The following is a 24804-nucleotide window of genomic DNA, read 5'->3' as shown; positions in this document are numbered from 1 at the left end:
AGGTAGAAAATTGATTATTATAAACATTTTGAAAAACTTTGGCACACGGAGATAAAAAACGTCACTATCTTTGCTCTTACCTTAGTTTACCAATAAAAATTTCCACAAACTTTGGCACCTACCATTTAAATTGGTATAATATCATTGTTAATTTTGATATACTTCGGCGTGTTCATTTACTTACATATGTTGATGTACTAATATTATTCTTACGAAAAACAATTCAAGTATTTTTTAAATTAAACGATATACATAGATGGTTTAAATTGCTTCCGTGTCATACAAGGTAGAAGTCTACCTATAGATCTACCTATATATAAAACGAAGTGTTAAATTAGTATATAAATACTAAAAATCGCAGCAAAAGTGCTAGGCTAAATTGCCCAAATCCCTATAACATACCGTTTATCGATGCATATATTTCAGGGTATTCCCTAAACTGTTGAATTGTTGAAAATTCAACAGAAAATTTCAGCAATAAACGGAACGACCCTAAAAGTTCCTAGTTGAATTTTAAATTTTAATATGTCAGCTGTTTGTCAGTTGTCAAATTGCCAGGCTGTTTTTACTAAAGATTGTGTTTAAAATTAATGAAAATACCCTGAGTGTATTCCCCTAATCTGTTGAATTGCGAAATTGTTGAATTTTGCCCAGCTGTCCATCAGCTGCTCCATACAGACTCCATTTTTAAAAATTTCAGCAATTCAAAAACCTAATATATACTTTTTAGTATATAAATACTGAAAATCCCAGCAAAAGTGCTAGGCGAAAATACCTGAAACTAGTCCAGTCTGGTCACACAGTCTCACCTCACAGTTGTGTTGTTGTTTTTGTTGGGAAAAAATAAACAATAATTTAGCTGGTTGTTGTGCGCGAACCAAAAGTGGAAATTATGCGAATCTCGACAGCGAAAGGGCAACGCGATGCTGGCAATGAAAGTGTAGGCGTGGCTTTTCCGGATTTTCCAGCTAATCGGCACTTGTGCACCTGTGTTGGCATTTCCACCGATTTTTTCGCCTGTGGAGCTGCAATGGCGACCAAATTGAGAACGATCAATTCCGCTAAATAGAAAGAGCAATCAAGGATAAAGAGCGGTGGGCGGCGAGAGAGAGAGGAGAGCGGTACGTGGGTTCATGCGAAAGTAGAGGAAAAAAGAACCGTTTTAGTCGTCAAAGAAGAGTTCATAAATGGCGAATAAGAGTGCGAAAAGGCAGTGAAAAGTGGCAATCCGTGGGTTATATAAAAAATATATATATCTATCAAAAGTGCCACGAAATGCAGTCTTGCAAAAATCGAAAATAAATCAATGATATAGACGCAAAATCCAGGAAAAGGAAGAAGAAGAAGCAACACAGCTGAGTGCGTGTGTGTGAGCCCTGTTTGCTTGCGAGTGTGTGTGTGTGTGCGCGTGTGTGCTGTGAGCAAGTGAAATCAATAATGTTTGCAGCCCAAAAAAAGAATTGAAACTGCAATAATGTCGAAAAATGTATGAGGCATCGAATTAGCAAAGCCATACATCCAGGCTGCACTGAGCGAAAATTGTGCCTTTCAACGGATCTTCTGCTGCAAAGCGAAAGAAGGTGAGTCGGCCATTTTTATTGCATTCTCCTCATATCACTTCTCTCGGCCTTTTGTTAATAAAATAGCCGCAAATTGCGTTCAATTGCCTTGAACTTTATGCGGGGACCATAATATTTCATCGGTTATATGCAGTCTTTCGTTAGAAGACAGCGCTTTGGAGCGGAGCTTAAAACTGGAAATGCGGGACTTTGGTAAACAAAGCAGGCAAAGTAATACCTTATGTACTCTGCGTGCACTGCGGAAAATAGGGAACTGAAATCAGTGAATTAAACCAAAATACATAGCTATCCCAAATATTAAATGTGGTTGAAAAGCTTTTTTATTTAAAATATTTATCTTCTTAAGATATGATTTTTTACATAAGATCTAAGGATTATTTTAATATAAAATATTAATCTCCTTATGATATGATTTTTTACATAAGATCAAAGGTTAATTCTAATTCAATATATAATTTTCAACAACTTAAATACAATATTTTTAGCTGTAAACTGTTATCAACTGTTTTTCAATCTTATAATTTCTCCTATTTTTAAATTTCGAAACAAATTTAGCGCCTTAAATCATGAACTTGACCTTTAAAGTATTTTTTCCAAGTGTACTTGTGTGTCCACATGTGTGTGCATTCTTCGTCGATTCTCTTTATGGTCAAAGTAAATGATTTCAATTCACGTTCCACTGCCTTGGCTTCAATATTTATTTGCTGTCTCTTTCGTCTCCTACTTTCCCCAACTCCCCCGCGCTCTCTCTCCCTCTCGCTTAATCAGCTGTGCTCATGTGTGTGTGTGCGTGTGTAAGACAGAAAGAGATGGGGAGATGGCGGACAAAGAAACTGTTAGCGCCGACTTTGCTGTATCCTTGAATTCGTATCGTCTCGTTTCGTTTTGCTTCCTATTCCTTTTTTGCGCAGAAGAATCAGACAACAAAGGAAATCGTAATGAAAACGGTTGACAGTTTGAGTTTTCCGCCTCATCCATATTGATTTAATATTTGCATTGATTTGTTTAAGTGATAGCCAAAAGCAGACTGCTTACATAAGCAATTAGCCGCTGGGATTTTGCTGCCAAGTGCGCATTACATCCGCGAAATCTTGGCAGACGGGTTAAAGATGTTGCACTGTAAGCGGACTAACGGTTGTCCGCGCCCCGTCATTTCCCCTCATTCGCTGGCGGCCATGTTTAATTTACAGATCAAAGGTATTGCGAAAGGTGAAGAATGGGTATCTGTACCTCTTCATTTTTAAGAGGTTATAAGCAATTTTGAAAACTTAGGCACATTATCCTAAAATATCTTAAATTTATACTACTTATTTTTAACGAAAGAATTAAAGAATTAAATTTGAAATTAAAACCATTAGTTCATCAGAAATACTGCCATTTGAATTGATTAAATTTATAAATACACCTTTGTATATAAGTAAATACAATTGATATTTAAGAAAATTTTCATTAAACTTTCATCTTTCATTATTTATTTCTAAGATACTTTGATTTTTATGACTCTAGGATCCTCATTTTTCAGAACTAAACATTTTGATGAAATGAATTAAATACCAGTAAAAATGGTTAGTTTTATAATGCTAAATGAATCACTAACACTCTTACTAATTTCACAACAATCTGGAAATGAAAGTACTACTATTCGAGAACTTGACATCAGTAAAGCTTGTATTTCCCGCCGCTCAGTCGTCTGTGTTTTTCCCCAATTAAATATGTCAGCAAATAACCACACAGTCACCCAGGGGAAGGACAAAGTAAGGCCTCCTGCGTGTCTGGGCTTTTTTATGGTTTTCCATGCTGTTAATGGAAGCCATAAGTGCTATATGGTACCCTTTACACCACCTCCACGCAATTCTTGGGTTAAACTTTCAGCGATAAGAAAAATGAAACCTAGAAAAATGGCAGGCTTATCTCAAAGTCACCGAAACCTAAATTTGTTGTTTGCCTTTCTGTTTTGTAACTCCTTCCAAAGTCTCATTTATTAGTATTTATACATTTATTTACGGTATGTGGGTATACGGCAGCCTGAGATAACCCGATCCGAAATACGATACTGGGATCCCTGATAAGGTCTATCTTAGTTCCCAATTCCCTGGGGTTATTGCATTAAGATTCAGGTCCGTATATATCACATAAGTTCTTGAGCTGATAACGAAAGAACGGCAAGAACATTTCATAAACTTTACTGCTCCATTGTTAGCTTGCTCGCTTCTTTAAATATGCTTTAATGAACAATATCCTGGTTATTTTTCTGAGGGCGGTCATCCACACTAACCATTAAAACACTACAAAAAATTTTCTTTTTAACGCTATACTAAGGCTAATATATTAAGATTGGCTTTGGTTGTAAAAGTACTTATATAAAAACATATAATTTAATTGATTTCTGAAAAAAATATATACTTTTAACAATAATATGTATTACTCATCACTATTTAATAGTTATGGAAATTATAAATCACCTTAAAAACATTACAAATTATAAAATACCATGTCTTATAACACTAATCACTATAACCTTCGTTTGAGATTTATAGAACCTGTTCCTGGATGTTAGAACGCTTCTTTCGGCGTGATTTCTTTGTCGCACTCTTTACTACGCATTATAGGTGTTCTTAAAATTCGCCTGAAGAGAATCGCGAAGAGGGGGCGGGATGTCAGTGAGTGAGAGTGGGAGAAAGAGAGTGAGAGAGTGGCCAACGCTCAGTGACCCCAACTTTTCAGCCGTTGACTTTTTCCGTTCCCGTTCCGCTGTTTTTGTTATTGTTGCTACTGCTCCTTCCCCTCTTTTGCGTTTTATTTTACGTTATTTTGTTTGTCGGGTTGAATGACTTTGGTACAACAACAATACAAAAAACAACGTGTGCGAGCGAGCAAAAAATAAGAAAATTAAAAAGTAACAACATTTTTTGGGGGGCAGTTCGTCACTCTCTCTCTGTGTCTAATGAGAAAAACAGAGAGAAAGAGAGAGATGTAAAGCCAACGAACCCACCAAAATTTTCAACAGCTGATGAGTTCGGGAGGTACAAATCAAGAGTTTTTAGGGGGTGGGGTGTATGTCTCGTCTGGAAATTGCACCTCCCTCTTCGGGATTTCTGATTTACTTTGTGTTTAGAATAACCCCCTGTGATCCGAGGGTTGCTGTAGACACAAAGAGAGGAGAAAAGAGTGGAGGGGCTAACAGCCCAACATTGTTTTGATTGATATTCGTGCAATGGCTTTCATGGAATTTGCATTTCTTTCAATTTGCCACTTTATCGCTTCAATCAAAGCTAAGAAAAAAACCAAACGAAAATCATATTCCATATGAATTCTCTAAGTTGCCAACAAAAGCTCTTTGTTTAGATTTTTTTGCTTTGGCGAATTTACGAAAATAAACAGCATGTAGTCATCACATGATTTTCGGATTGGTGGCAGAGTTGGGTCTTGAGTATAGTTCCCATTTTTGTAAATATTCTATTCCCTTTAGATAACTAATTGCGTCATGGCACGCTTTATTCTACATGACTCAAAAAATAGAGTTGATATAAATTTGAGTTGATGGGTTTGTTAGAAAAAGTTATTATTTTTAATGCGATAAGATAAAAGTCTTAAATGCCATTTAATTTGCTTACATTATTAATATAATATTATATTATATAGACATGAAAATTCGTTAATACTTCAAAGTCTTCATTATATTAAATGGTTAGTCTTTAATTTTGTTATTATAGTCCTTTATATAATGACGAAATTAGTACATTTATATGTTAAGGTTGTGGGTGCCTTTAGAACTTTATCTGAATGTAATAAGCCCCTATCTCGACAAGGCAATTAACTATAACTAACTTGCATTGATACCCTTCAATTATTCGCGGGGCTTATTATTCAAAAAGTCTGCTATCTGACTCAGATTATCAAAGTGCTGGGTCATCGGCCATCTATGTGTATATTGTTTGAGCCCTCGTCACCCCTTTTCCAATCACTCCCACAATCACCTCCCAAAATGGCCGCCACACTTGGCTTTGATGTCACAGCTGTCTGCGCTCTCAACCTTAAACTTTCCTGCTTTTCCGTGGAAAGCTCATTACAGTGGCACCTCGTTCGCCAGTTCTTCCTCATGCCCCCCCTCCCCCCCGTTCTTCGGATTTTCCACACCTGACGAGTCAATCACAGTCACGTGTGGGCCAAGTTACAAGAACAGCTGTGTTGGTGAGCCGGAAAACACGAAGAAAAACACACGACAGACACAAAGAGCTAAAATAATCGGAATGTAGACAGTGCCAAGGGTTGAACAGTGGGTACTCCAAAATAGGTTCTATATCAGCTTCTATAACTCGACATATGACATATAAGATATTTACTGAATTTTATAAAAGTTAAGTTAAAACATTTTAAGATAACAAAGATAAAGATAATAAAATGTTTTAATCTTAAAAACATTAAAAAAAAGATTTATTTAAAAAAAGGAAATAAGTTAATACATTTTAAGGTAATAAAGATATAATAGAATGCTTTAATCTTAAAAACATTAACAAAAATTCAATTTAAAATAATGGAAATCCTAAAGAAGTTCGATATTATCTTAAGAATTATAAGACTTCATTCTTAACCAATATTTACTGTACAATACACGCGCCTTACATGAGCGGTGCCCTCAGCCGTTCTTGTGTAAGCGCTTCGTCTGCCTTGAGTCTATATTTGCACGCAATCAATCCAAGGTTTTTCCAAGGGTCTCAAAAACTCGAAACTTTTCAACTGCGTTCTTTGCGGTTTCACAATTGCTTGGGTGGCAAAACGCTCTATAATTTATAAGTTATGGTAAACAAACAAACACATGTTCACTTTTCTTGTAGATTGAAACAAAGTATAAGGGACTGCAGTGCGCACTCCGTATAATACAGTGATGACTCGCTTAGTTCAACATGGAAAGTCTGTTTTTGTTCTGTTCTAAATTATGTTTAAAGACGTTTACTCATCTGCATATTAAACTAAAAGAAGTTTTTACATATTACATGTATTTTTACATTCAAAATGTTTTGACTTGTTAATGTACCCGGTTAATTATAATATTACCCGATACTTACATATTCGGCTAGGATATAAACCTTTTTTAAAATATTTGAAAGTGATCTTTAGTTGGTTTGGTTCCTCAAAAGTAGTGCAAACTGTTTTATTGTTAGTTGAGTTTCGTTTTCCTCTTTTGCAGGCTGCTTTGCTTTCATAAGGTTTTTAACCGTTTTATTATCAAAACAGCTGATCGACGCAATTAAGTGTGTGTTTGTATCTGTGTGTTGAAAACAACTGCGCATATAAAAAGCGGAAGAGAGAGAGGGAGAGAGCTGACCCTTATTAAAGAGAGAGACCACGAACCATAGCTGTGAAAACATTTTAATTCGGCAAAAGTATTAGTGGAAAAATTAACAATTAACCCAAACTATTCGCACACTGGCACGTTTCTCGAATTCCATCTTAATCAAAATTAAGCGAAGAAAGCCAGACGTCGATCAGCGGAACTTTTCAAGCTTTGAAACCGCAGAGCAGAAAAAAAAAGATAAATAGGGGGCTTTGGACAGACCAACCAAAAACCCATTTATGCCCAAGGGCTTTTATGATATCATCTTCGTTTATGTAAAGCCCCTCCTAGCGTTATTTTGTGCGTGGAAAATTTGGAATTTTGAGCATGACTTTCCAATAGAAACAAGGAAATATCTACCTGTAGCTCTAACTGAAGTTCCCTTACTTTTATTTGTACTTGCACCAGATATAGAGAGGTGAGAAAGGAAACAGTAAATATTTGTCTCGAACTTGTTATCTGGGGTTAGGAAAAAAATGGGAAATGTCTGGCCTACAGAGAAAAGAAAAAACCCAGAAAATCGATTGATCGATAGAGCTGCTAATCGGTCCACGAGGTTTCTCCATCAATTACTGACGACAAGTTTCAATCAATCCGTCTAAAACTTCACAAAGAGATAATATAGCACTTACAGTTCTAAGAAAAATTGGTTTTTGGCCTTGTTTGTAAACATATTTTTTATTGATAAACGACCTATAGTAATATTTTAGAAGAAAAAATATATTTATACAGATCAGAACACTTTTGATAAATACAATTTTATAACATCAAAGTTTATACTCTGATTTTTCGACTTCGTGATAATATATTATATGATAATTAATGTGTTATTGGGATGTAGACTATTGATATGGTCGGGTAATGGGACCTTAAAAAAAAGTATGTGTCTGGATATGGTAAACATAACTTAAGTTTATTCTGTGCCTGAATGGAAGGGGGGTCAACAGCAGTTTCTTGTTTTCCTGTTTGGCCAGGATGGCGAGCGAAGACCATCCCAGACCCCAGACTTCTTTGGTCTGGCCTTCGCTTTCGCATTGGTCTGGGCATTTCTTTGTCTGGCTGCCTGCTTCTTTGTTGTCGCCGTGTATCCGTGTATCTGAGTGTTCGAGTATCCGAGTATCTGAGTATCCTTCGGTTCCAGCAAGTTGGGTTACTCGAGTTCACTTCTTCGCTTTTTCTGCAGACTGACGCCTGACAAGTATCTGTGGCTATAGATGTGGTGCCGTCTGTGATTGTGTCTGCTGCACCTACAGTAGGTAACGGTTAAGAGAAACTATGGAAACGGAGCCAATTTTACATACGATTCGAGTGCCAAAAATATCTCTTTTCAGCGATTTGCAAGACAAACTACATTTTTAGATGGTCGGTTTCTAAGTCAAACCAATCAAAACAACAAAAAAATTAAATTTCTTTACTGATTTTAATATTACTATGTTATTTACAAGTTCTTCGAAGTGTATACAGCATAATATTTATTTTTATCAGAATCAGGAAGATTTGATTTAATTCTTTTAGTTATATTAACGTTTAAAATGAAATTATTATAAATATAGTAAAGATAAGGTAAAACCAGGGTGTATTATAGCTTAAATGGAAACATTTTTGAATTCCCAATGGTTTTCCAAGCACAATAGGCCAAGTTGTAACAAATCTTTAAAAAAGAATATCAAGTACACATCATATCAGCAAGTTGAGAAGAGCAGCGCATTTCAGAATGTGCGGATGTGTGGGTTCTGCTGATAAGATTCGCATCGTAGGAGAACAGAGGAAATGAAAGACAAAGATAGGCAGCGAAAGAGAGAGAGAATCAAAATGGGAAAGAGAGGGAGAGCAGGCAAACATAAATTCTGAATGTTGTTGCTGTTGTCTGGGTCGCTGACGATTTTTGGGGCTTGCTATATACGGATATATAATCGCACATGCTCATACATATTTACATACATATATATTGAAAGCGCATGCGTTGTTGTTGTTTTTCGGTGCTCCACCTCTTCCTCTTCTTCAAGAAATCTGCCAACAAGTACCCAAGTTGTATACATACATATATACTATATGTAACGCTATATAAACGTACAGCTATTTTCGTACATAAGGCAAAACAACACTCGACAACATGGCATCTCGAACATATGGAAACGGGTTCTCTGTCTCTGTCTTTTCCTCTTTTTTCTTTATTTTTTGTTGTTTTGTTTAATTTACGTGTGTGTGTGTGTATGTGTGTATATGTGTTTTCTGTATCTGTGAGTGGCTTTTGTTATTGAATCGCTATCGCAACAACATTTGCTCTTGCCCCACTAAAATGGGAAAAGGGTTCCACAAGAGCAACCTAAATAAAGGAAAAAAGGTTTTGTAACAATTGTTTAAATAATTATAGGGCTTAGCAGTGCAGAAAGATCTTATAAATAGAATGAACAGTTATTTAGATTCAAGTTGTGTTATAAACTTGTATTAATTAAGTTCACTTAATCCACGTTTCACTGTAAGTAATAGTTGTGGTTTTGTGACTTACCTATTTACTTGGCTTATCATATGGGTTTTATTTATTTTTTCGATGTCTTTTGTTGGTATTGGTGAGCTCCATATGATTTTTGTGTACATTTTTGGCCTGCGCAACAGCAACATGTTGCCACTGGGCTGGCCAGCAACATGTTGCCACACAAATAAACCCACAAAAACTAGCCAAATGTACGACGTAGTTTTCCCCGCAGCCAAGAGGGGTATATACATATATATACACACACATGTATCTGTATCTATGTAGTATATACACTCGCCTACATAGTATACACATAAACAAAGCGCTACTGCTGGCTGCTCAGCTGTTTTAGAAAGTTGCCGTCAGCAGCAGCGAACGGTTCGCAGCGCTTGGGCTCCTCCGCTCATTTTTTTCCATTTCATTCACTTCGAGACGTCGAAGCGAGCACACGCGTCACAATCCATAAAAATTAAATAAAAAATTATAATCAAGAAGAGAAAAAACTCAAGGAATTGTTATATATTTTTTCCCAGTGTTGGCGCGCGCTTGTGTGTGTGTGAAGTGCAGAAACTCTTCCAAAGAAATACGAAAGAAAAATAAAAGCAAAGTCCAAAAAATCTAAGCAAACAAGTTTGTTGTTTGGCTAATATTAAACGCGTTTACCTGCGAAACTGAAAATAAATATATATATATACACACTGCAAAATCGCGCTGTTCAAAAGCGTTGCGAATTCAAATGCAGCTAAGCGAAAGCCCAAAAAAATGTGGCCACTGCCATTTTATCAACCTCAGGACTAGAAGCCAATTAATCCATCAAAATCAAAGGCGACAAAAATCAGCCTCAGTAAATACCTAGAATGAACATTTAAAAATCAATTGATTGTGTGTTTTCAATTTGCCAATTAGCCTGATTAAAAAAAATACAGCAAAATAAGGAAGTTTTCGAAAAGTTTTTACAGCAATTACAACAAAAGCAAAAAAGGTTGGTGCACAAAAACCAAAATAATTGTATGGCTTTAAGTGCCAAGTGTGTGTGTGAGTGTGTTTGTGACCACTCAGCTGGTTAGCTGCGCATGTGTTGGTGACGTAATGCCCAAAGCACAGGCACTAACACTAGTACAAAGCAATTGGCGAAGCTCTGAACCCCCAACGCCACCCCCACCCCCTCAACCACAACCACCCACCCACACACACAGTTGCCAATAATTGAAGATCGCTCAGACAGTGGGGACTCCCTAAATGAAAACTTACAGGTGGAACTTTAAAAAGGTTCATTTTTAATATGTGAGGTTTTTTAAATTTAAAAAAAAAACTATCTTAAATTTGAGAAATTTAAACTTGTTTGAAAAGTTTTAAGTTCATCGTTCTAAAATGTGTAATATTATAAAATTAATGTAACTAAAATATTTCAAAAATGTTAAATTGGTTTTTCTAGAGCTTAATTAGTAGTGTTTGAATGTTTAAATAAATGGATATAAATAAAATAATAAAAAAAATGGTAAAGGGCCTTGAATTGTCAATTAAAATATTTGAAATTGAGAAAACTTAAACATCTTTTATTAAGTTATAGGTTTTGGTTTGTAAAAAAGTTTTTCTTAAAAGCTTAACTAGTATAAAAAACATTTATAATTAAAAAAGTATCTTCAAATATGAGAGCTACATTTAAAAAAGTTAAAGATATATATAGTTCATTAATACTAAATATTATTGATAAACTGGTTTTCAATTGGGTCATGGCATTGCTTTGAAGACTTCAAAAGCTTTTTTCAACCTATTTTTCTCTGGTTATGTAAAGTTGAACTTGTTGAGGGTGGACTGTAGTTTCGTCACTTGTGTAGGTGAAGCACTTTGGGAGACTATGCGACGCCCCCTTCGGTGTTATTTGACACACACACACACACACAGTAACAACAGTACACATAATTTACTGAAAAGGCAATTCAAATCATGCTCCCTGGCCCCGTGCTGCCCCCTCCCTTTCCCCACCTATCTGGCTATCTCTATCTTTCCACTCCCTGAAATGTTGTTTTTGTGTGTTGTGAAGTCAGGAAAAACTACTCGAGTTTTTCTTTTTTTTTTTTTTTAATATAATTGACACACATTTTCTAATTGTGGTGGCGTTGCATTTGCTGTGTGTCAACACTTTTGTTGCTGCTTTGCATGGGGCATTTATCATGTATCAGGGGTCTGCTTTTGAACTTCTTTATCCGCGTCTCTTTTGTAACCTGTTTGACTCGATCAGCTGTGAGGAAATAAATGGAAAAAGACAATAGGCAGAAATCATGTAATAAATAAAAAAGACTGTGAGATCTGTAAGAATAAAATGCGCAATAAAAAAACCTCCCACGTGTCTAGATTGTTGGATTAAATTTATAAAAAAAATTGGGAGGGGGATCTTGAGATAAAGATACATTGTATATGAAATGTGTGATAAGCTGTAAATATAGGAATCTTTATAATTTAGTGTGTGGTTTTAGTTTTAAACTAGTAAATTTTAAATTTCATCTTAAATTTAAAGGTCACTTTAAAAGCACCAAAATAATTTATAAAGAACACTTAAATGACAAACTTTCCCTATCTCTGAACCTGCTTTTTATATAAGTGAAAGTATTTTATTTTGTTTCTTTTTTATTTTTGGCAGATTAGCAAAACAAACACGAAATTAGCTAGGCCAAAGTAAAAGCAAAATAAATAGCAACAGCTGTTCTGCTTGAATAATTGAACTTTGGTTAACTTTTTGCGGGGGTTTTTACACGTGTACACTCGATCAATTTATATCAATTCAGATAGCGCAAAAAAGAAAAAAAAAATACATAAATGAAATGTAACGAACTCGGACCCACACTCACACACACATGCAGGCATTTGTCATAGTAATTTTATACGTGCGCAGTTGGAAATGTAAATGAAAGAGTGGGAGGGAGAGGGGGAGTGATGGGGGTGGAGGGGGGGGCGTCAGAAAGAGAGGCAGAATAAAGAATTGGAGTTGGAAAAGTATCAAGCGACAGAAAGGTGGCGAGCGAAAGAGAGGGAAGAGAATGGGAGGTTAAAGGAAGGCATTAACACGACGTCTTGCGGTCATTTGCTTCTCGAGAGAATAAGTGCGTGTGTGTTCTTTTTATTTTTTGCTCTCAATTTGCAAGAAATATTTTGGCTAAAAATAAAAACGTGCTCGTCCTGTTCTGGCTCCCTCTCGCTCTCTGTCTCCGTCTCTCCTTCGCCCACTCCAGTTGCCGTGGCCCCAACTCCCCACAAGTGCGAGCGAGATGCGCTCACGTGCTCTCACATTACACAAACACACACACACACATACTGGCTCACCCACTCACACACACGTGGAGGAAGAAGAGCACACCATAACTGGACTGCGTTTGTTTACATTTTTGCTTTGCCTTTTTGTTTTTGCTCGCTTTGATTTTGCCTCTGTTTTTATTTTTATTTACTGCGCACATGTGAGCATCAGCAGGGCAATGTGGGTGAGAGAGACGGAGAAAGAGAGGGGTGGAGAGAGAGGGGGGAAACTCAACTTTATTTGTTGTGTAAGAGAATCAGGGTGCCTCACTGCCTGAGAAATGTAAAAAAAAATCATCAATTATTATTAACATAAATGTATTTTTCCCTATTAAACAATGTTTTTTTTTTCTATTTCAGCAAAAAGCAACAAAAATAATGGAATTTTAACAAAGTCTTAAAAGGTAAGTGAAGGGGTTTTTTATAAGAAAAACCTTGACAGCTTTTTTGATAGCAATTCAAATACAGTGAAAAGTATAACTGAGTGAATAATACAACGTAATAAAAAAAAATTGTAATTTGATTTTAAGCCACTTTTCTATGCATTACAAAAATTCTGTTAAAGGTTTTAAAGAACAATATTGATTAATGATTGAATAATGAACAATGCATTCGGTCTTATAGTTTAAAAATGTATAGAGCTTAAAGAAGACTGACAAAGACAACTTTTCAGAAGCAATTCCCTATCGAATGACCATGCTGATAAGCTAAGTCACCCTACAACATGTTCTTTGTTCCGTAAGAGAGAAATAGAGATAAATAGAGAGGATGGGTGATAAATGGGGTGGCTACATGTAATGCGATGAAGGTGCGGCCCCCTAGAAACACAGAAAACAAAAAAAAAAACCAAAGCTCGCTCAGCTGTGAAGGTTTATGATTGGGAGGGTCACCAACACATGAGTATTCAGACACGCACACAAGCGCAGAATGGGCTTTTTGTAAGGTCGACAGCGAGGTCAATCAGTGTTAGGAAAAGCGATTGTCTTCCTGGGAATTGAAATTTTAATAAGACATGCATAAATATGCATGTAACTACAAGATGATTTTATGAAAATTTAATTAAAAATTCATTGTAACTAGGTTGCAACAAACAGCACTAACTCAAAAAAAACATCTATATGGATCATCTGTACATCAAAGTAAACAATTTTTAGTCATCAACTATATTTTTCAGATATTTCTCTAGAAAGAATTTTTTGGATAGGATCGATTTAGTAAAAAACCTTTTTTTTTATAAACATCCTAAGTAATTAACTATATGATATAGTTAAAAACGAAAAAAAAGGTATAAAAAACTGTATCTAGCCTTGATTTAAGGAATCTTTAGAAAGATATATGTACATACATTTTAACAGTCACAAAAACGTCTGACCTAAGACCATAGAATACCAAAAATGTTGCTGTACATTCCGTTGTATGGCCGTTACTTATCTTGTAGTTTATATTTGGTCTTTGGTCTGACATATCTTTTAACCCATCCCGACAATCTCGCTACGACTCGACTTCCGTTTTAGATGACACATCCTCCTCCACTTAACGAACTTCTGCAGCTAACGAGAATAAGTATAATTAAACTTTATGGTGACGCATTCACCGAGATGACTAAAGTGAAACACAACCGTATGAGATGATGTTAAAAGCAAATAAAATACCTTTTTTCTTTGTTTGTGGCTTTCGTTGCACTCACGTGTTAACTGCTTTTTTGTTGGTTTTGATTTCATAATCCCAAAAAAGGGGGACGCAGAAAAGGAAACCCCCGAAACAAGCGAAAGGCAAACGGAACTTGTTTTTTTTTTCTTTCGAAAAGTTGCAACATAACAATTTTCCACTGGCGGTCGTTTTTCTTTTTCTTATCTGCTTTGAACTGGTTATTTTTTGTGTTTTTTTTTTCAGCAGCGCCCCTGGTGGTGGTTTTCGTTACCTGCCTTTCACTCCACTTGGCGCGCCTCAGAAATTTGTTATTCGTTATTCGATTTTTATACCCTCACAGAGGGCACTATATAGATATTTGAACCATCATGGGTATTTCTATGCAATTAGGTGGCTTTGTGGGAAATCATTAGCATGGAACTTGGAAAATCATATGAAATAGGGGTAGCTTATATTACTTTATTAAGTTTGACCTAACTCTTCATAACTTGGAAGCCTATAAAGATTTTTACCAATAACTTTAGAAATGGTAATTACTAACGATTTTATAATGAAATTATTAATTGTATTAAATTTGGATGGCAAATATAGCCCAATAAAGTGTATAAAAATTTCAGTTTCGATATTTATTTCCCGTTCCACAATTCGTTTTCCTTCTGAAATTCGCCGCGCCTGCATTTTCCGCTTGGTAATCAAATTTTGTAATGTGCGTCAACAAAAAATGAGAAAAACACGTAATAATAAATGGGAAAAAATCAAATGAAACGAAAATGTGCAATAAATAAATTATTCAAGCAAGACAATCTACGAACACAAATGCAGCGCGCGTTGCAAAATCAAAAAGCATGCCAAGGACGGTGGCCGAGCTAAATGAAATTAGTCCAACAATGCGCCCCCTGCCCACCCCCTTGTGGCGCCCCCTCACCCCCAACCCATCCCCCCTCCCCCCACACTTTCAACATGCTCTCGATCGCTTTGCCAAGAAGTGCAGCAAATAATCAACAACAAAGTGTGCCGCACGAGGAGGAAAAAGGTGAAAAAAAAGCAACCGTATGACAAACTTTTTTCGATCAACCTAATTGCTTGTTTCTTTAATTCGCTGCCAATTACTTTTGCATCTGTTTTTACCTTAAAAAGCAATTATTTCAGCGAGAATTAAAGATTTCCTAGTGCAATTAATTAGCTGCAAGGCCACTATCTACAGAAAATCGTACTGCAATTAATTTAGCAAATGCATTCCTGCCAACAAAAATAATTCGCTTCTACTGACTAGAGAAGCTGTTTAAATTGCAAAAATATTTGGTATTTATCTAATGAAAAAATCAAGAATAGAAAAGATGTTAAATATATATATTTTTTAAATTTATTTTAGTACAAAATTAAAAAAAAGTAATTTTATAAGATTTTTTTTTCGTTATTCCAATTTTCCAAGAAATTACAATGACGTCTTTAGAGTCGTTGAAAAATATTCTTAGACAAGAAATGCGACAATTTACATTTTTCTAATGTGTCCCATGCGATTTTCCACGTTTGTCATTTCCTGACATTTTCTTGAAAATCGTCGGGCGTCTTTCTTCCAACTGCGTCATCGAGTAAATTTTAATTTTTCGGATGGAAAGCGAATTTTCCGCCTGCGATGAGAAGCAAATGATAATGGACAGCTGAAAGGGAGGGAAATACAAAAAAAAATTGGCAATAATGTAATCGAAATATTATTAAACTCTGGCGTTCCGTTCGCTTGTCCCCATTTTCATACGGGTTTTCTTGTCTGTATGTGTTGTCTATTGTGGGCCAAGAGTATTTTATATATACACGCGAATGTGCCATAAACAAAACTCAATACACACACACATACACAGGCAGAGCAAACATTGCAAAGCAATACAAAAATCAGATGTTTTCTAATACAAACATTGAGAGAGGGCCAAAGCTCTGCTCTCTCGCTCTCTCCCATGCTCTCTTTATATTTCGCCTTATGTATCTGTGTCTGTCTCGCGCGCTACTTATATATTGTGTATGCAGGTCAAGAAGAAACGCAAAAACAAAAGCAAAAGTAAAGACAAACATGTTTACCCAAGAGAGCGCGCTCTCGCTCTCCCTCTCTCTCGCGTACGTTAGCAACATGTTGCACGCGACTTGCTGCATACATGTGCACTGCTTGCATGTTTGCCTCTTAATTTGGTTTTTTTTTTGCTTTCCGATTCGCAATCCGCGATTTTGCTGTTGCCAAGCAAAGTTTTAGCAAACGAAAAAAATGTAGCAAAAACAACAGCAAACGCAGAAATAGAAATGCAAAACGCAAGATGATTTTGTGTATTAAACTGATTTTTTACACTTTCCTAAGTTTTGACTCTAAAAAGGCAATAGTTTTATTATCATTTTATTGTTATCTTAGTTATAAAATATTATATAGAAAAATATAGAATCTCATTTTTTTAAGTTCGTAAATAAATATTACGGTTATGGAAACTTTATATCTTAATTTTAAATGAATTTCTCTAAATATTTTAGTTATTATATTGTGATTTTGTAGTATTTTGAATAAAAATCAATTTGGTTAAAAAGTGTCAGATTTAGCAGAAAACCATGTCTATAAAACAGGCAGCTTTTCTAAATTTTTTAATACATAGAAATCTATTATTTGTAAAAATTTTTGATACCTAAGTAAATCAAGAACCTATAAGTTAATGATATTTAAGTTTAATAATATTTGTAGAGCATTCCCATAGAAGGTGCCACAGAACGACCTTCAAAGTCTCACACAGATACGCACGCATACCAATGCCAATGCTTTTGCAAAGCTTGGCTCAATGACGTCACAACGCTAGCAACATGTTGTTGCTTAAGGGGGGTGGTAGGGGGGGGGGGGGCTGCAAAGAGGGGGTGTTTGATGCATTGTGCATTGCCAAACGGCTGACATGTTGCTCCTAACTGGGTCTCCGGTTAAGTAACGACCTGGTTTCTGCTCTTTTTTTCTCGCCTATTAGTATGAATGTGCTCGGTTTGTTGCACATACAGATACAGATACAGATACCAGATACAGATACAGTGCACATGATGATTTCAGGCCAAAATGGGGCCGTGTCAGTGTGTCGCAGTTAAACAATTGGCCAACAGAATTGTACTGGCCTGGCCTTTTGTTGCTTCCGCATCGGAAGGATAAACCAAGAAGTAAACCATGTCAGCAGTACATAGTGCCCAGGTATATAAGTACTTATGTATATATGTATATAATGGACGGACCTTGGGGATTCGATTCAAGTTGAGGGTGCTCCTTTCGTCATTCGACCTTCGGCAATTGCAGTGGGTGGCGGTGGGCGGTGGTTTGGCATCTGCCATCTGCATCTGTTGCTAGGCTTATTTATAGAACAGCCTTGCGGATTTCGAAATGGAGTCAAGGATACAAAACCAAAAGTCTGCCAGCCTAGTTAAGGCCAAATTAAAGCTTCTAAATGTTAGACTTACAAACAAGGTTTACTGGCAAGCATTAGTATACCTTTTTTCAAGCAAAAAGTGTTTAACTTAACTTCAAACTTAGATAACTACATCAAATTTATGAACAAATTTCTTAGACTTGTCACGTTTTTTATACATAATAAGCATGTCAGGAATAATTGTTGTATATTGTTCATTAAATTTATTGACTTAACAAATTGGCCAATTAACCGATACTTGTCTTGCTCATGGTCAACAAACAATTGAGGTTAAATAACCAGTAGGGGTTAAATTAAAAGTAGGAGTTAAATTAAAAGTAGAGTTTGCATTTGAAAAAAGCAGGGAACTTTGCAGTAAGGAACTACTACTATCTTAAAAGAAACAGGAACAGTTAAGATCAAAAGAATTTAATAAGTAAGGAGCGATTTCATGTCCGCCTGTTAAACTAAAATTTAATTTTTAACCTAGAGATTAAAGTCTACGTCTAGAATAACATTTGGATGACAAAATGAACCTTTAGTATTTAAAGGTATGTGTGTACTTTATAACTGATTTTCAATATTTACATTTATTTTATATTATATATATTTTAAAGACACATTTATTTTACCACACCTTTAAACAACTCCCTTTTCTCCTTTTCCAGTGTACTTCTGGTGCAAGAAGCAGCAGCAATAGCTAGAGGAATCGGAATCGGAACCGGAAACAGCTTCAGCTCCAACGGACAGGCAACCAACGGACCGACCATGATACCCACCAGCGTGACCAACTCGCCGCCGCCAGCGGGATTGGGCCAGAATGGAGCATCTGCCTCCTTGGGCTCGGCCACGGCGGCGGGCGGCGGGATGTTGTCCGGTCTGGGGATCTCTGGAGGCGTGTCATCGGGAGCAGGAGTGGGAGCAGGATCTGGATTGGGGGCTCAGAACAACTACAGCTCCGTGGTGCTGGGCCTGGCCTCGCTGATCCTCGAAGGCAGGCCTATTGCCGACGATGAGTATCAGCAGCCGCAGCAGCAGGTGGGAATGGTCTGCACAGGATCAGCAGGATCTGGAGCAGCCGGGGGACGCCTCTCGCCACGGCCCTCCACATCCAGGGCAGCCATTAACATCACAACGAATCCCTACGGTTCGATGGGAGGATCGGAGAATAGAACTGGGAATGGAAGTGGATCCGCCGGTTCGCCCAGCAGTAGTTCCCTAACCCACCAGCGTTGGACGCAGAAGCTCTGCCAGCTGCGTCAGATCTCGCCGGCTGCCCAGACGATGAGTGCCGAACCGGAGTTGGTATCGCTGGCCATCAATGATCTCAACAAGGATCATGGCGACTACGAGATTGTGAGGCGAGTGATGCTCAATCGTGCTGGTGGAATGGGTGGTCTGGTTGGCAGTTCCGGTGGAGGTGGCGGTGGTGGTGGTGGAACCAACAACTCCAGTGCCGCCAGCTCACCGGGCTCCAATTCATCGGATAACATTCTCCACTCGCTGCAATCGTTGGCCACCACATGTTTGAGAGGTGGACCAGCCTTGGCACCGCCACCTGTTGAGCCGCGACCTCTGAATCTGGCCTTTCTCTGGTCAGGATCGGGTGGTTCTGGTGGCCGGGGATTGGGATTGGGATTGGGAGCAGCTGCAGCAGCAGCAGCAGCAGCAGGGAGCACTAGCAACACACCAACAACAACAACGGCAACTGCCACTGCCAGCAGCGGAGCAAGTAGCTCCGCATCGCGGCCCAAGCATGGGCCGCACTGTGATCAGTTCCTCAGGAAGATGGGTCTGGCCAAGGGCGAGATGCCATCGGAGGCTGAGGAGCACATCTGTGATATGTCCTACGTGAATATGACCGTAAGTTTTAATAATTCTTACATTAATAAGAATTTACTTTGTCTATAAAGATAGTTAACCCTTGAAATCTCTTTATGTTTCCAGTGCAATCGTTGGCGGGCGTACTGCATGAAGATGGAGGCCATCCTGGCCAGACGCGAACCCGTTTGCATCGAGGTTTACCTGGGTCCCGTGAGCCACAAGCTCTTGCTGGAGCAGTGGATCATCAGCGGCAAGGAGAAGTGAGTCTTAAACTAATGAGAAACCATATTGAATTCCTTACTTATATAATCCCCCTTCTTTTCCAGAGTTCCTCCACCCACCATGACGTTGCCCTCGCTTTGCAGCGCCATCAGGAGTCAGTTGTACTTCTCGCAGATCGTGGCCTGGTGCGATCTCCTCCGCAAATGCGATCCATCGGTGTACGACAGTGGTCGCGTCATCTTCTCCAGCTGCGGCAACAACGCCGGGGATTTGGCCACAGCCTATGCACCTAGTGGTGGCCAGAAGAGACCTCGTCTCAACATCTTCTACAGGATCAAGCAGCACACCGCCCACAGCAATAGTGGGCACCACCAGGAGGATGGCTTCAGTGCCAAGGCCAATGTGCACAATTTTCCCAACGTCAATGTATCCGAGAGCTATAGCATCTCGGTGAGTGTGCGTAGTTTGCCCAGGATTAATGGTGGCTTGCCGCATGTGGAGCCTGTGCCTCCTACACCGGCACCACGAAGCCTAAGATCCTGCGGAGGTGGTGATCCCGCCAGCACGCCCACCGGAGGCGGGGGACTTCATGCCGCCACGCCGACTGGCCTGGGAGCCCGGATAAGTGCACTCACCCCAACGTCAACGGCCAGCGGTTCCAACTGTGATAATGGAAAACCCGAAATGGGACAGGGACTGGACGAACTCGATGGGGATTCGAGTTTGAGCCACCGGGAGAGACAGCTGCAGAAGTATCGCAAGCGAATGCAGCGCAGGGACAAGAAAAGGGAGAGGAAATCCACACCGGAAAGGGAAAGCAATCCACAACAAACCGAGGAGCCCATGGAGGAGGGCGAGGAGTCGCCATCGCAGTCTCAGACGCCATCAGAAGCGCAATCCCTATCCCTGACCTTGCAGCAACCCAGGCGCATAGCCATGATCTCCACGGGCACGCAGACTTCCCTGAGCAGCTGTCAGCAGTGTGGCAGTGAGAAGACTCTACTTTGTCTCAGCTGCACGGGCGGAGGAGGAGGAAGAGGGGCGGCCAATGGAGCAGGAAAAGCAGAGGATGCCGATGATAGCGATACAACAGCCTCCGAAATGGAGGAGACCTCCACTTGCAGCCTCAGTAGCAGCGATCTCATCGTGGGCACACCACGCAACAAGGCGGAGCTCCTGCTCCAGGCCATTCAGCGCACGCCAAAGAACCACAATCGAAATCGAAAGCCACATCAGACGGTGGAACAGGCTCCCCTGGGCACCAACTCCTCCAACTCCTCCTCCTCCTCCTGCCGCAACTCAGATCTCAATGGAGGGCAGAACAACAATCTGGTTAAAGTGACGCCCGCCACAAGTGGCTGCCAGGTGTGCAAACGCCAGAAGACGCAGCACAATTTTGCGAATGGAAAGGATCATAAACCCACCAATGGAGAGCACACGAGCAATGGCTTTGCCAGCATGCACAGGGAGGCAGAGAAGCAAAAGGAAGTTCAGGTGAGTTTTATACACCATTCGTATTAATATTTTAAACTAATAAGGTGGCTTTTGCAGATACCCTCCACCGAGCTGACGCCCAACATCGAACGCTGTTCACTGAATCCCGCAGAGCGCTGCAAGACGCCTCCTCCAGGAGTAGCCGAGCACATAGTAGTGCAGTTCAAGACGCCGCTGAGCCAAGTGCCGGCCAAGCTTCAACCGGATGCGATGGTGCCACTGCAGCAGCAGCAGCAGCAGCTGGGAAAATCCTCACCAAAGCCCAGTCAGCTTAGGTTGAATTGTGGCTCTGGTTTGCTGGAGAGCGAAACGCCGCCACCCATTGTTTCGCCACAGATGCGCAAGGCCCTGCCCAAGGTGAACCTGACGACGATCTTCTGCAGCTCGGCTCCCATTGCCATTGGTTGTCCCGCCTTCAGTTTCGATCCGGCTACCCTGAGTCACGCCCATTCGCAGCTGCTGGCTCCAGATGCAGGCGCCACTCCGCCCGTGCAGAAATCCTTCTCTGCCCCCACATTGCCACATGCGGCTTCTCTGTCCGTTTCGCCACGATTTGCCAAACAGGCGCTGGCCGCCCACAAGCGGCGTTCTCGCCATTTGAGCGATCGCAGTGATCGTAGTTCTTTGGGCTCCGATGAGCAGTTGTCGGATGAGGATCTGGAGTCTGGACTCTGCAGTCCAGCGGGTGGATCGCCCTTGAAGTGTCGCGCCAGATTGGCGGCTCATTTTGCCGGGCGGCCACTGCTGGGAAACCTGGAGGAGTCTCTGCTCCAAAGGAGGCTCATGCCCAAGGTTGAGGTGATGGGCTTCAAGCTGCAGTTGGGCGCCTCGGGGGGCTTCTGTCCCACCCAGTTGACCATCCCGGCTGTGTCCTACTTCTACGAGCTGCATGGCGAGACGCTAAGCACGCCATACTTGGTGAGTTTTTTTTTTTTAAATAAATTAAAAGTTTAGGGGACCAAATACACACATGCTTTTGTTTTTTGGAAATATATTTTTTTTCTAACTCGCTAAAATAAAGTTCTTGAGCAAAATCCAGTCCCAGTAGTCAAAGAAGATATTGCAGAGGCTTATTTAACACCTTGTTTCCTTTAGTTTAGTTAGGTTTGGCTGAAAAATGGAATTAAGGAATATGGAAAATGTCTTTTTTCAGTGCGAAATTCGTCTGCCGCGCAAGGGTTACTCGGTGCCGAGGACGGGCACGGTGCAGGCCACGCTGCTGAATCCCATGGGCACGGTGGTGCGGATGTTTGTGATACCCTACGATATGCGGGACATGCCGCCGCTGCATCGCACCTTCATCAGGCAGCGCATACTGGCCGAGGAGCTGGGCCAGGAGCAGGAGCAGGATGCCGGACCAAAGATGCCAAGGAGCCCAACGGTGACCAGCACGACCAGCAAACTGGGGCACTTCATCAGCGCCGAGCAAATGAAGCGGCTGCGCTACTCCATACACCTGAGGTAAGGGGTTTATTCAAGGGTTGTAAACGATGGGCTAAAAATCTATTTAAGCGGGAACTACCCACCGCAGATTTAAATATACAGCTGCACCGTTTACTGCCTTCTCTTTAAGTACTTCCCTAAGTGATTATGCTCGACTAACACCATCTTTGCTCTCCACCACCAGGTTCCAGACATCTCGCTCCGGACGACTGTGCCTGCACACGGACATCCGACTGCTGATCTCACGCCGCACCGATTGCGATACGGCGGCCGCCCATGCCAAGGGCGTCTTGGAGGCACCCAACGAGCTGGTCATGGACACCATGATGCCCGCCGAGCCGCGCTACAGTGCGCGACAGGAGAGCGCCAGCCGGATTTAGTAGCTACTGCGAGCCCTGGGCGGCACCTTTGAGTTGCTGCGCCGGCTGTGCAAGCAGCTCCAGGACAAATGGCAGCAGCAGCGGGAGACGAGGGATCTCTGGCAGTGGCCCCGATACCAATTGTAGAAGGAGGCGGCGGCGCAGCACCAAGAGACGGAGGGCAGAAGGAGGAGGCGAAACAAACTCCAACTGAGTCGTGTGTTTGCGTTTTGCGTGTGTGACAACCAACCAACTGCTTTACTAGTTATCGTTTAAATCTATCCATAAGTTTAGTTTCTTTAACAATTTGTTTGGTATTCCACCTCGCAGGAGGTTCTATTCGTATAGTTTTGGAATTTTGAATTTGAATTACTGGAAAATGTGTGAGAGAGAAAACATTGCGAAAGTAAAAATGTTGAATTATGAAAGCAATCGAATCGAATCGGTCGGTCAGGCGGTCAGTCAGTCAGTCAGACTAGCTAAACTATCTGCATCCGTATCTGTAATGGCAACTGCAGTTGTATCTCTATCTGTATCTTTGGGGTCCACATGAGGAAGAGCGAGCGGAGCAATTAGCAATACTAAACAAAAAATAACTATGCAATGTGTGAGTGTGAAAACGCAAGGGAGATAACTACGTATATAGGACATGCATATGCAGATATCACATACAATATATATATATATATATTTAAATATATATTTATGTACCATATGTTTAATCGTCGTGTAGCGTCAGCAATTTTAAAGGCAATTTGTGGGTGGAGTTGGCGATTTGCAGTAGCAGGTTGATGTGCGCTCATATCGATCGTTGTTGTTAGTGTGTAGTGTGATTTTAACCGCAGAAATTTAACAAACAAAGAAAACAAAACAAAACCTTTTCGTTGAGTGCAAGTTTGAAATGAATTATGGTTTCGATTTTAATTTGGTATTTCCGTTCTGAGAGTGTCTAATTAAGCGTGCCTGTGATACGATATGAGCTGCACGAGGGGGGTACTTCTAATAGAGTTTTTAGTTAAATACAATTGACGATTACATTGTTTGTCGTTCTCTTTCTGTTTCTGTTTACAAACTACACAGATTAGTTTCCCTGTTTGGTTTTCCATTTGCAATAAGTGCTTGGAGTTCATTTGCACGCCATGCATTCGAGGGGTTTTTGGGAAGATAGGACCCCTCGCCAGACTTCAGGCACATCTGTACTTCAATAATACGACTACTATACGGATCTAGATGTGTTGAATTCTAACCAAATTCTTGTTTTTCAATTGATACCTGACTATAACTATTGTATAACAACGTACTACACACAGCTATTAACAAATTTTCAATCTAGGTGGTATGAAAACAAATAAAACATTAAATTTAGAACGTAAAAAAAGATGAGGAAAACTCGAAAAAAAAACCAAGCGAAACAATAAAGCAAGGTCGATGGGGATGTGCATTAGACCCATCGACTGGGAATCATACAATTTACTTTGTTCAATTTGTTTTAAGTAGAGAGCTTAATGTGCGCTGTCAATAGCAATTATATGTGTAACAATAACACCAATATACAATACAATGATTCAATAAAGGGAAAGTGTGTATTTTTATTTGTGGGGAGGTTCGAATGCGGGTTTTGGAATTTATCGGATTAAAAATATCTACGAAAAAATAAATAAAAAATGGGAGAGTTTTGGAAAGGTGTTTTGGAATCTAACCTAGGGAAAAAGATTCA

The 24804-nt window shown here is 39.7% G+C and overlaps 1 protein-coding gene across 2 annotated transcripts; it reads left to right on the top strand.

Annotated features, from left to right (window-relative positions):
• Positions 1 to 817: 817 nt before the first annotated feature.
• LOC119549112 lies at positions 818 to 24560 on the top strand. Of its 2 annotated transcripts, none has more exons than XM_037856865.1 (8): positions 818 to 1580; positions 13043 to 13086; positions 18414 to 19608; positions 19693 to 19829; positions 19896 to 21285; positions 21343 to 22203; positions 22439 to 22746; positions 22913 to 24560. In XM_037856865.1, the coding sequence occupies exons 3-8, from the start codon at positions 18514 to 18516 to the stop codon at positions 23106 to 23108; spliced, it is 3987 nt and encodes a 1328-aa protein (XP_037712793.1). In that variant the 5' UTR covers positions 818 to 1580; positions 13043 to 13086; positions 18414 to 18513; the 3' UTR covers positions 23109 to 24560. The 2 variants fall into 2 exon arrangements, with proteins under 2 accessions (XP_037712793.1, XP_037712792.1); XM_037856864.1 differs by lacking the exon at positions 818 to 1580 and adding an exon at positions 9761 to 10373 and having other exon boundaries at positions 22913 to 23108.
• Positions 24561 to 24804: the final 244 nt, after the last annotated feature.

This window comes from Drosophila subpulchrella, chromosome 2R, assembly GCF_014743375.2.
Source record: "Drosophila subpulchrella strain 33 F10 #4 breed RU33 chromosome 2R, RU_Dsub_v1.1 Primary Assembly, whole genome shotgun sequence".
Taxonomy (NCBI): domain Eukaryota; kingdom Metazoa; phylum Arthropoda; class Insecta; order Diptera; family Drosophilidae; genus Drosophila; species Drosophila subpulchrella.
Note: the sequence above shows the minus strand (reverse complement) of the source record. Positions and strands in the feature narration are given on the sequence as shown.

What these genes read in the sequence shown, in the direction of transcription:
- LOC119549112 (XM_037856865.1), top strand. Translation starts at nt 18,514, where the DNA reads ATGATACCCACCAGCGTGACCAACTCGCCGCCGCCAGCGGGATTGGGC. An exon ending in TGTCCTACGTGAATATGACC is followed by an intron (nt 19,609 to 19,692) that starts GTAAGTTTTAAT and finishes TTATGTTTCCAG; the next exon opens with TGCAATCGTTGGCGGGCGTA. An exon ending in CGCTACTCCATACACCTGAG is followed by an intron (nt 22,747 to 22,912) that starts GTAAGGGGTTTA and finishes CTCCACCACCAG; the next exon opens with GTTCCAGACATCTCGCTCCG.